General features: G+C 46.9%; 2 protein-coding genes across 8 annotated transcripts; both read right to left on the reverse strand.

The window, feature by feature from the left end:
• Window positions 1-207: 207 nt before the first annotated feature.
• On the reverse strand, window positions 208-5,770 carry si:ch211-132b12.7 (uncharacterized protein LOC564531 homolog). 7 transcript variants are annotated; one of them, XM_048981441.1, is made up of 4 exons: window positions 5,068-5,770; window positions 2,652-2,857; window positions 2,357-2,535; window positions 208-1,692 (listed from the first exon to the last, which is right to left on the reverse strand). In XM_048981441.1, exons 1-4 carry the CDS (start codon window positions 5,184-5,186, stop codon window positions 607-609), a joined length of 1,590 nt encoding a protein of 529 aa, XP_048837398.1. In that variant the 5' UTR covers window positions 5,187-5,770; the 3' UTR covers window positions 208-606. The 7 variants fall into 7 exon arrangements, with proteins under 7 accessions (XP_048837398.1, XP_048837403.1, XP_048837402.1 ...); XM_048981446.1 differs by having other exon boundaries at window positions 2,652-2,834; window positions 4,874-5,766; XM_048981445.1 differs by having other exon boundaries at window positions 4,874-5,765.
• A 231-nt stretch (window positions 5,771-6,001) lies between these two features.
• LOC125711954 (cyclin P) lies at window positions 6,002-10,794 on the reverse strand. Its single transcript, XM_048981449.1, has 9 exons — window positions 10,645-10,794; window positions 9,229-9,354; window positions 9,054-9,129; window positions 8,545-8,705; window positions 8,322-8,420; window positions 8,057-8,212; window positions 7,818-7,976; window positions 7,569-7,747; window positions 6,002-6,731 (listed from the first exon to the last, which is right to left on the reverse strand). Exons 1-9 carry the CDS (start codon window positions 10,693-10,695, stop codon window positions 6,554-6,556), a joined length of 1,185 nt encoding a protein of 394 aa, XP_048837406.1. The 5' UTR covers window positions 10,696-10,794; the 3' UTR covers window positions 6,002-6,553.
• Between the last annotated feature and the right edge of the window lie 792 nt (window positions 10,795-11,586).

The following is an 11,586-nucleotide window of genomic DNA, read 5'->3' on the forward strand; positions in this document are numbered from 1 at the left end:
TTTCTCTGAACACACAACTCAGCCGTCCATGAAGAAGCTCTGAAGTGGAGTGTAGCCAGTATTAATTGTGCGTGTAATGAAGTGGCCACAAAGTCCATAGCAACAATCAAAGACGATAACAGCAGTAAATGACTTACTTCATTATTTTAGGTATAAACATCGTTGTTTCAGAAAAAGAGACCCGCAGACAGAAAAACAATCACTATGTTTTATAATATTACCTTTATTAAAGGAATAAAGCAGGAGTGCACAATTTGTCCAGCTTTTCATACTGAACAAAATCTCTGTATGGTGTCTAATATCAAAGGGGAAGTAATTCCATTTCAGGATGATACATTAATGGAGATCTGAGATAAACATAACTGCATCTAGATAATAATAGTACAGCTCACTGTTATAACCATGACAACAAACACTTGGCTACCAAGGAATACAAACATCAGTGGTCATATATACTGCTACAAAACAACACAGCCAAACCGAATATTACTAAACAAGGGAAAGAATCATAACTGAAAGCGAAGGAGAGGTACAGTTAGTGTGGCACCCTAGTCAGAAGCTCCAAGATGTAGACCTAGCAGATTCACTTGGAGGAACCCAAATCGACTAGGGCAGGCCACTGTGGGTGGAGCTGTCAGGAGGCTCGACGCCACCCTTGTTTGTCGTTTGCTGAGGAGGGGGAGAGGAGGGACTGTGCTGTGCCGAGTCAGGAGAGGGGGCCAGAAGAGGGGAGGGCGGGTATGCTTCCTCGCCGAGGCTGCTTCTGCCAACGGAGCCGACCGTGTCACTCTGCCTGCTCTCATCCACCTTCCCGGCAGGGGAAATCTGACCGAGGGCAGTGCCGAAGATGCTCGGGTCGCAGCCACCGAGGGCCGGATACCAGCCGGACTCGACCATGGCCCTGCAGAGCTTCTCCCAGGTACCGTAGGCGCCGGGCCCCTCATGCGCGGCCTGGCACAGCAGCTGGGTGTGGTACCGGAGCTGGGCGATGTCGCGCTCGGTGGCCGCGCTCTGCCGCAGCAGCTCCTGTGTGCGCATGGTGATGTCCAGCAACCCTGACTGGCTCAGGATCTCCACGGTGTTGAGGAAACGATGGTGCCGGGCCGGATTGTGCTTACAGGTCAGCCTGGGGGGTTGCTGGGGGACGGGGACTTCCAGGGATATGGGCGAGGGGGGTGCTGGACTGAGGGGTGGTGGGTGACTGTGGTGGGGAGAGGGCATGCATTGCTGGGCACGGGCTGTGGCACCACTGCTGCCCGGGGCACGTGGGTGGAGGTGGGGGGTAGGCAGAGGCTTGCTCTCCTGCTGAGGGTGATTGTGCTGCCTGAGGATCTGCGAGGGGATGGACACGAGCTCCCTTCGGTCCTCCACACGCACCCGCTTGCTCAGACTGTGACCCTCAGTGCTGCCTTTACTGCCCCCCTTGTCCTGCTCTGGGATTTTCTTGATCGGATGAGGGGCAATGCGAGGGTAGGAATTTAATATAGGCAGGTAAGAGCCCTTGTTAATCTTGCTACCACCACCACCTCCCTTGGAGGGCTGTGTCTTCAGCAGCTGCAAGGGGGTAGAGGCAGTAACTCCCGGCTGCTGGATGAGCAGGAGCTGTGTCGGGGCCTGGCCACTATGCCCCGCACCCCCCCAGGCAAGCTGGGGATGCAGGAGCTGATCAGGACTAGGTGGCACAGTGAGGGGCTGTGATGGAGAGGAGAGGCGACGGGAGGGGAGAACAGGGGCAGGCGAGAGGCGACGGGAGGGGAGAACAGGGGCAGGCGAGAGGCGACGGGAGGGGAGAACAGGGGCAGGCGAGAGGCGACGGGAGGGGAGAACAGGGGCAGGCGAGAGGCGACGGGAGGGGAGAACAGGGGCAGGAGAGAGGCGACGGACAGACAGAAAGAGGATGACAGGAAAGAAAAGAGCATGGGAGAAAAACAATCCGGGTAAAGCAAGTGAATGTAAAAAAGGTGGGAAGACGGGAGAGAGAAAAGGGGGAGAAGGACACAGACAGCTCACTCTTAATAAAACAGACATGCACCATCATTTTGCCATCCTGTAAAAATTACCTGCTTAAATTCAAATATAGGGGAACTGGTCATGGTTATGGAACATGCTTATGTTAAATTGTGAAGGTGTCATTTATTTAAGGAACAGCATTTTGTACAAAGGCAAAACCAGCGGGTCAAACCATTAGTTAGAACCTTTGTACCTAGAACCTTGTAGAACCTAGAACTTTTGCACCTTTGTTATCATAAGATACAAAAGATCAGAGGACACTGGTTCTACCCTTCAACTTTGTTGAGTATTTGTTTTTATACTTTTACTTCTGAGAGCAATGCAGCCCTCTGAAACTCACTCTCACCTGTTTAAGAACCACATTCTTGAGGATGTAGATGGGGGTCAGTTCCCGGAAGTCAGCGGCAGCTGAGATGGGCTTTCTGGTGCTGTGAAGAGCCGCACCCCGGACGGCACTGCACCAGTGCTTCCGCGTCCCACTGCGCAGGTCCTCCACATCCGTCTGCAGCGAGTCTGAGCCGGTGTCTTACATGGTGGAAAAATAGGACAAATAGCAAAAAATGAGGAGGCAAAGCAAACAATAACTGTTTCAAAGTTGGGAATGGAGTAGCTGTGTATGAAAATACTCTGCCCATCCTTACCAGAATAGCCAGAGTCCTTCTCTGAACTGCAGTATGAGCCCTGCCCACCAGAGCCCCCATTCACGTCTGCTCTCCCTCGGGATGCCAGCAGGGCGGCGCTGTTGCTTTTGTCCTTGGCATTTTTGCTGGCTCCCCGGGGCACTCGCTCTCCCAAACAGAGCTGCTCCTTGGGCATGATGGACCCTGGTAAGGAACAGATTAAAAGCCTGGCAGAGAGGACAGCATCAATTATTCATACAACCAGTGTTTCCAACCTATTCACAAGTTAAGATAAACCATGTGACATCAGTATAACGTTTTCGGGCACTGCTGTAGTTATCCAAATGAAAAAGCACAACGTGTAACAATTCAATCCATTTCCTTCTTTTAATTCACAGAAAGCCAAAGCCTGCCGATCTGCCTGGAATGAACTAAACACTGAATTAGAATCGGATTAAAGAATATGTACTACAAGATTTTATGAAAGTGCTAAAAACTACGATTAAATAGAAACATTTGCCTTGTCTGTCATATCCTTACATATTTAGAACCTTTTACTATTTATTATATATTTACTAATACACACACACCATCATATAAACAAATTTTAAATATTAAAAGGTCTTCTGTAAAGTTAAGTCTATTATCAATACCCTTATGGCGCTAATAAACGCACACCTACAGGTGCATGACTAACGTATGCATACCTCAAATACTAGGAATGTAAGAAAATCAAGATCACGTACTTTGCTTTTTTTGCCCAGCGTTGTTCCTTTCCCTAAGCCCACCCCCCCTTCTCCCCTTATGTTGGCGAATACCCAGACGACCCCCCCCCCGCCCCCTGGTGTTGCCAAGCACGTGAGCGCGAGAGCGTGACGCGCACATGGCACAGAGCGTGCAGGCGTTGCAGTGAGCCATGCGCCTGCATGGAGGAAGCGAGTAAGTCATTCATGTACCACCTAAACCCAAGAGCACCCACCAGCACATCGCACTCATCGCCTGGGCCGCCTACATCTCGCACACAAACCCAGACAAATATTAAAACCGAACAGCGTTGCTAAACCTAGAAGCTACGCAGAAGACAAAAAAAAACACATTATACAAAGCCAGTACCCATGTTTCACAATTTATGACTTGGAAACAAACGTTACGAACGACAAGTTAAAAAATGGAGTCAGACGGCACAATTTAAAAGATTGGTGTGTGAAGATAGTTTGATACTGTGTGAAATACACATTTAAGGACAGGCAAAGGCAAGAAACCCCCCGCCAAGCCTTCGCCTGTCCGAACAGGACATTGCATAAGAGCGCATAAAATAAGTGCCAGTCAGGATTTTTTTTTTAAAAAAAGGTGGTGGCACCAGCAAATGATCCACTGACATTTTGCAAAACTTAACGACATAGAAGCGGAGTGGTGGGTAATGAGCATGGAACTGGCAGGAGATGAGTTGGTCAGGACATCGCACGGCTCGCTCGGCTGACTCACCCTGTGCCATCCCCACCACCGACCACTTGTGGATTTCAGGCTTACTTTCTTCAAAGAAACCCAGTACCTTTTAATGTGCAACATTAAAGCTAGCGAACACCCTACCCCCTAAACCAGTGGACACCCCCGCGTCACTCGCAAGTTACTAGAAACTCGCAAGGAGACCGAAAATAGCCGCCTAACATTTTTTAGAAATAGGACCAGATTGCTGATCTCGAGTTCTTTGTATTTTGCTTGACTCGGGGGAGGACCGCCTGTCATAGTGCGCTGCAAAGTGGACGTGAAAGGACAATTTATTGTACGATCGCCACCACTGTCGACTTTCCTGAGACTCTTGCATTAAAATTACATTATTAATTTCTTGCCTCATCAGAGAGAAGCCTTATATTAGCTAGCTTCGGGACAGCTTATCTGTACTGTTGGGGAGCAGTTAGGGACAGGAGCCAGCCTCTCTAAACCACCTCCTCCTGCCTCTTATGTAATACAATTACTTGGCAGAGGGAACAGACCGCCTGATATCACCCACTTCCTCTCGTAACATTCATAAACAGACGCCCAAACATCTGTCCATGTACTGATTATATTGCTCAGGTACTGAGGTTCATATTTATTAAGTTTACAAAATTCTGCTGCTGTTAGCAAAGTAGCGGCTTTTCCCATTGCCCTTTGCCAGATGTATAAGGTAAAGGTATCAAAGCTGATGCCGCTGAGCCCGAAAAACAAAACCGAAAATCCGCAGTCATAAAACAACATCTTACCTTTTAAAATCCTCCTTCCTTGCTAAAGCAAGGCTAAGAAATGAAACTTTTCAGTTTAGCATAGCCCCGGATTACAAGCTAGTTGCCCGGTCCCCGAGATTCCTTAGGCGGTGTCATCTCCAGATCCGAGTCACGCCGCCGTGTCCACGAAGCAGCACCACGGGGTTTAAGGTTGAAGCAATAATCCACTGTACCTGCAACTTTTGCAATTTGTTCGCGTATCCCCCAACTCCGATGGAAGAACCCCACCTGAGGAATCCGCCCATACGCTGAGTGACATTTTCATTTCTCCGCTGATCATGCGGGATTCCATGTAATCCTACCCAAGCGGGAGGGGTGTCACACAGGGGTCGCGCTTCAGCCAATCACAGGAAAGTAACAGGGGAGGACGGGCCTTTCCCAAACCAGCACATCCACGTGAGCGGCGCACAGAGGGAGGAGCTACCGGCAAAGGGGGCGTTTCCATTTTTGATCCTGAATGCATAAACAGGTCATGAAGCAGATTCATAAAAATAAATCCGAAATGTTAGCTAGAGTAGACGAACAGTCGGGAAGCAGGGTAGTGAACCACTGAAGGTTACGCATCTGAAAACCTACTAACATTCTCTCATGCTCAGTCTTGCTAACCGTGAGCTACCGTAAACAAAAAAAGCGCAACAAGTAACTGTTTTTGATTTTAACGCATTGTTGCATTTTGAACTGATTTGCTTTTAACACGACTTTCTAATTTGGTTCAATGCGAATTAAGATACGCAACACGGGGCGCAGCCGTAGCGCCTGCAGTAGCGTCCTCACGCGCAGAACTCAGCATGTAGCGCAGTCCACTTGTTGTGCCATTTCACGTGGCCCCGCTGGAAGGCGCCGACGTAGTCGTGCGGCATTCCACCAATCAGCAAGGCGAGTGTGTTTCGACATGTGAGCCGACTGAAAAGGAGGCGGAGACAGAACGGGCACCTCACATGTCCCGCGCGATGAACAGACTCGTACAGATTTTACGTCAGAGGCCGACCCGCACGTTGTTTTAGAGTGAGCAACCTACGTATCCGACGCGCCAGTTTCCTTTCTATAATTTGGCAGATGAGCAGAGTTCAAAGCAGAAACCTTTACACCGAAAAGACAGAACAAATGGATATTGCAAAGTTCAATTTTAATGTTTTGCAGCAGTTTTTTTTGGTTTTAAAACTTTACAAAAAATTTAAGATTTTACATGGAAACACTTAAAAACCAAGTGTCATTGTGCTTTAATACAGCTTACTGGATCCTGCTAGCCGACTAACATTAAGTTTCACTTTTTTTTTTTTTTAAACATGTAAAGTACAAACATTTAGTAGGACAACACACCCCCTCCCCCCCCCCAAAAAAAAAACACTGCAGATAAGGAATAAAAAGATCTAATCCAAAGGGACATTCCTGCCCAAGGTAAAGCGCCTAGAGCAGAACATCCAAACTGACACATTTACTCACAAAAATACCCAGAAATGCCATTTAGCAGCAGGGATGCCTGAGGAAAGATGCCAAATTCTCAGCCTTCATTGGTTACTTAGGATTACCACTGAACTGAGGGGCAGGACACATTCCCCTGGTCTTATTGAACTGTAGGGTTATCCAGCCTTAATCCTGCATCCATGTGCCACCCAGTTCCCGTTGCCTGCTTTACAGTGGTCCTTCCAGTGTCCGGGCTCAGGTCTGAGGGCAGGGAAGGCCCAGAAGACGTGGTGCACCCAGCAGGGCGGGGTGCGTGCTCACATGCAGGGTCTCAACAGTGGAGAACTTCATAAAGGAGGCGCGGGTCTCCCGGCCTTGCGCCTGTGCTGCTGCCACTGCCAGGACCTGCATGATCCTCTGGACAGTGGGCTCACTGACAGGGGTTAGATTTTACAATGACACATTTAACATCAAAAATCAGTTTAGCATACTGATAACATCAAGTCATATCAACCACTTATTGCAACAGCAGCAATGTCTCATTCCAAGCAGTGCAATGCAAGGGGAGTGGAGCATTTTATTGCTGCATAAGCACTTCCTCCATAGGGTTGTTAGGTACTTCAGGTTGCTTACATCTTAGCAGAGACATCAATCCAAAGGTCAACATCAAACACCCATATATGGCACTCAAGACTTTCTACATAAGAAATTTGCCTCTTGGATTGTTTTTCCATGAAAAATAAAAAGGTAATATAAATGCAGATGGACATTGCTACAATGTTTCAAGGTTCCCACTTATCTTGGGGGAAAAAAAAAAAGTCAGGTTTCCAGTCATAGAAACTCTTCATGTCCTGGAAAAATATTTCAGCAAACAATGCTATATCAAGAGACAGTACATGATTTTCCAAGGCATTTTACTTTCTCTGAAATTTCCATGCATTTTCCATGACCAGAAGACTGGCTGACTTTCCAGGATGAGTGGGAACCTGGATGGTTACTAGTTAGACTGGTTTGAATCGTGACATATTGGTGAATATTGATCTTGAAGTACGCGAGTTTATTCCCGCAGCAAAAGCTGCTCGGCTGCGTAAAGCAATTCATTCTCACTTCAAAAAATAAGAAATTCACCCATTAATTTAACACGAATAAACTATTTCCTATTGAGAAGGACCTTAAATGAAGGGAAGACAGAGCAGTTTCTCTAACCAAACTATGCAGTACTGTGTAATAATTTTGCTTTGTTAAAACATGCTTCTGAAAAGGTCCACACCTGCATGTGAGGAGGCTGGCAGCAACACACCAGGCCGTCTCACCCTCAGGAGTGAGGGGCTCCTGTAGTACCTGACGAGCAAGGCAGAGGGCAGCACTGGCCAGTTCTACTGGCTGGAAAACAACACACTGGCCTTCTAGCAAGGAAAGCTCTAGTAGGTATCGGGCCATCCACACTACCTGGAAGAAGACAGGAAGTTGGTGCCAGAAAGTTTAGCTGGACTGAGGTGGCCAAGAAACCTGTTCTGACCTTGCTGCTGCAGCGGGCAATGGTAGCAGAGAGCAACAGGAAGTGCAGGGGAGGGCAGTGAGAAAGCTCAAATTCGAGCTCACACAGCACTTTGCGTTCCATGCGGAGAAGCTGCCGTTTGCCATAGCTGTTGTCCATCAGGTAACAGAGCTCAGAGATCTGGGGAGAAGACACAGCCATCTTGAATTAAAAGCAGGGCTCAAATTAAACAAGCAGCCTTGAAACAATATTACATATACCTCAGGCAGCAAGCACTCCTCCTTCTTGGCAGCCAGAAAGAGACAAACTATTCCCAACAGCTGCAGGTGGTAGATGGACACCTTGATCTGGCGCATTGCACGATTCAGTAAGTAGATGGCTAGATAGAGAGTCTCCTCAGAGAAGTGGAAGATATCCTTCAAGGAGGAAAGCAGGACAGGGGGTATTCATGCTATTTGCTAACCAGAGCAGTTCAGCAGAAGAGTCTCAGACTTATTTCAAAAGGATTCGCGTGGAGACACTCACGTGAACCTGAATGAGCCAGTCCACCAGGATGGCATGAGTAGTTTCCGTAAAGGGTTTGGGAAGTACAGCACTTGGGAAGGTATAGCGCAACTGGCTTCTCTAGAAGACAGAGGTGGGCCTCATTAGCAGTGAGAATCCATTTCTGATCCATCAGATGGCACTAAAACCTACATGCACAAGATGACGAGCATCTCGTCTGAGGTTCAAGAGCAAGTGGCCTCACCATCATGTCTGAGAAGACATCCCAGGCATAAGTGCGATCATAGATGAGACCCAGGTTCTCCATGGCCAGCTCCACCTCCCGGTGTAACAGGCTTGGCACCAGTACCTGAAGTCTGTGCAGGCCATGCAGACGCAGCAACAAGGCTGCCTCCTCCCGACCATCTGCAGAGTGTCGCAGAGCATAAAAACCCCACAACCAATGGCCTAGGAGCAAGTTAAAAATTACCTGAAAGAACTACAGTATAAGAAAATAAAAATTGTTTATATTAGTATGATTAAAGTAAACTGGGGGGGAAGGGGGGGTCTGTTCAACATGCTACCCAATTGTAATTCTGTATAAAGGATCAGGTGACCCAAGTGGCCAGTGGTACCTATAGTCATGGCTGAAACATACCTCAAATGCCATAAAAGCTAAAATTACTTTAAGACTAAGGATTTAATGCTGCTGGAGTAAAGGCAGGGTAACTCATAGGGTAATGAAGGTGAACACCTGAGCAGCACATACGGAACCTGTGTGTGTGGCATCATCCTGCTCAACATAGTCCATGATGATCCCATCTTCCGCAGTCAACGGCAGCCTCCGGACCTGACGAAGACACAATGGTCAGATTCAACAAGGCAGTATAAAACCCGAGGCAGTATAGGAGAGGGTGGGATTTGTTTGGACGGCTGTCAGCACTCATACCCATCTGCGCTCTGGTTCGGCTTTGCAAAGTAGCGCCCGGGGCTCCTCACTGGCTGCCAGCAGCCGGCGCTCCTTGGGGACACAGGCGTTAGCCCAGGTCCGCAGTGGAGCACGCTTCTCCTCCGTCTACACAAAGTGCAAGATGCGCACGTCAGATACACCGCAACCTTCAAAGACTCCACACAACGTAACAGACATCTTGATTCATATTATAATCCCCCTCTTAGCAACACACAGTACCTTCAATGTATAGAATAACATTTAGTGGAAACATTTTAGGTATAGGTCGCCGACGGTTTCAGAGGACTACTGTTCAATGTTACTCGCAAAAAACTACAGCAGCTCTTACACTTAAGTTTTATGCTTGTACAATACTGATGAGAAAACATGATGGATGAAGTCGGATTTAAAAAAAAAAAAAAAAAAAAAAAGATGAATACAAGACCGGCTATAAGGCCTGCAGCTCCATAGGCACGCGCAGGAACTGACTTATGTACTAAGCAATACTTTATTTTTAGTATAAACTCAATACGAGTGCTACTTGGTATGAATTTCTATACTGATTTTAGAATTGCGCCGACTACGACAACTTTTACTATATCAGTGTCCTGATTAGCACAGCCCCCAAACTGCTGAGAATTTAATTTTCAGCATTACAAAATTAAAAATGCAGCAGGTGACTTAATTCTTTAACGAAACATTAAGAATTATGCTTATGTCCGTTAATGGCAATCTTTAAACTTTTTCCCCATGCAAGAACAAATGATCATTTTAAAGTCGAGGAACCGATTTAGTCAATTTGATAAGACACTTGCGGGACACTTAAAACCAGTTGAATGAGCGCAATGCATTAAATCTTCATTACAGGGAGCAACACTAGACGCCTCAAACACTGGACTAACAAATAAACAAGACACTACATTACATTTGGACAACAGCGCACCACAAAGGACAACCACGAAAAACCCAACAGAATGCAAATCAGTTCCATTACCATTTCCCCACACGCACATTGTGAGGCATGCACGCATCTAGTTACAATTTTTAAATCTCTCATTAATTTAAATCTTGCAAGCTTATAACTGTTCTTTTTTGAGAATTCAGCTTCGTTGTCAGGATAGTTTGTACCGAGAACCTGGACGCCTTCGCTGGATTGCCAACTTTGGTCAGCTGGTTGGCGTGAGATTTTCGATTCGGAACCAGTCTGCACTCCCATTTACACGAATGGAACAGTTGTATTACCTTGTAAATAGTCTAGGGTTTGCGAACGACCAACGCTTTTGATGTAGCTAATTTTAGGCTTATAATGGAATAGTATAGATTTGCTTCAAGACTTCTTGCGTGAGAGATGGTAACCCTGCCTTCGTATCCGAGGCCAAGGAGTGTGTGAGGTTTATGGTGTTTGTCACAGCTCACCTTCTTGTGTAGGTCCATTGGCCTGGAATCGCAGAAGCCCGTTTCGGCCATAGCGACTCTTAATGGAGGTGGCAAGCCGGCCTTGCAGGGGATCAGTTACCAACGCTCTTCTTCCACACCTAATACGTCCCGTACTTAATTAATTGGGAAGGGGCGTGGTTGTTCATTTATGAAGTTGGTGACCGGGATCTCTGTTGTTAACCAGCAGATTGTAAGAGCACAAGTGTTGTGCTGGGTCTTAAGCACGGGGGTTACTCGCCTCACCTGTAAGTTGCTTTGGACAAAAGCGTCTGCTGAATAAAAGTAAACGTAAAGGTAATTCTTCATCGCGATTCCTGCTATACCTCTTAAATGTGTTTAATGGATATAATTATAACCGGTTATGATAAAATATCGTCATACCGCCCACTGCTACCAATGTCGGTATAAGCAGCACTTACAGTATACATGGACAGCTCACACTCACAGAGAAGCAATGCTTTCAGTGTGGCGCGTCTCATGTACAGGGGGCTGTGAAACTCTGGGGGACAATGCACACCCCCCTGTGTTTTTGGTTTATCTATGCCTGTAGTAGTCATTATTATATTGGATCCATATAATGTGCAATGGGTAAAAAACAAATGGGTTAATAGCTCTAGAACCAAATGAGACTCATGTCCTGTAAAGTGTGCTTTGTTCAGTGACTAAAATGGGGCTGAATGAGAGGTGAATATTTTTTCGTGTTTGTGTGTCCACACCTTGAGCTGAGCTTGCATGCGTTGGGAAGACTTCCCTTTTCCTGCAGGTCAAATTGCTTATCGAATCCGCACATCCTGATTTTGCCAAGTTCGTTGTGTCCCTGGGTCAACAAGGGAGGGGCTTGCATTTTCTTTAACCGATCAGTCTTCACTGTATGACATCACCACATTAATTAAAAACAGCGTTTAAATGGCAAGGTGCACA

The sequence above is a fragment of the Brienomyrus brachyistius genome, chromosome 17 (assembly GCF_023856365.1).
Source record: "Brienomyrus brachyistius isolate T26 chromosome 17, BBRACH_0.4, whole genome shotgun sequence".
NCBI classification, from domain to species: Eukaryota; Metazoa; Chordata; class Actinopteri; order Osteoglossiformes; family Mormyridae; genus Brienomyrus; species Brienomyrus brachyistius.

Excerpts from the sequence above, each read along its gene's own strand:
- LOC125711954 (XM_048981449.1), bottom strand. The coding sequence starts at position 10,695 with ATGGCCGAAACGGGCTTCTGCGATTCCAGGCCAATGGACCTACACAAG. Across the intron at positions 8,421-8,544 it reads ATGTCTTCTCAGACATGATG|AGAAGCCAGTTGCGCTATAC; the intron begins GTGAGGCCACTT and ends TCTGTCTTCTAG. Across the intron at positions 7,748-7,817 it reads TTGCCCGCTGCAGCAGCAAG|GTAGTGTGGATGGCCCGATA; the intron begins GTCAGAACAGGT and ends GTCTTCTTCCAG.
- si:ch211-132b12.7 (XM_048981441.1), bottom strand. The coding sequence starts at position 5,186 with ATGGAATCCCGCATGATCAGCGGAGAAATGAAAATGTCACTCAGCGTA. Across the intron at positions 2,536-2,651 it reads GAAGGACTCTGGCTATTCTG|ACACCGGCTCAGACTCGCTG; the intron begins GTAAGGATGGGC and ends CCACCATGTAAG. Across the intron at positions 1,693-2,356 it reads AGAATGTGGTTCTTAAACAG|CCCCTCACTGTGCCACCTAG; the intron begins GTGAGAGTGAGT and ends TCTCCATCACAG.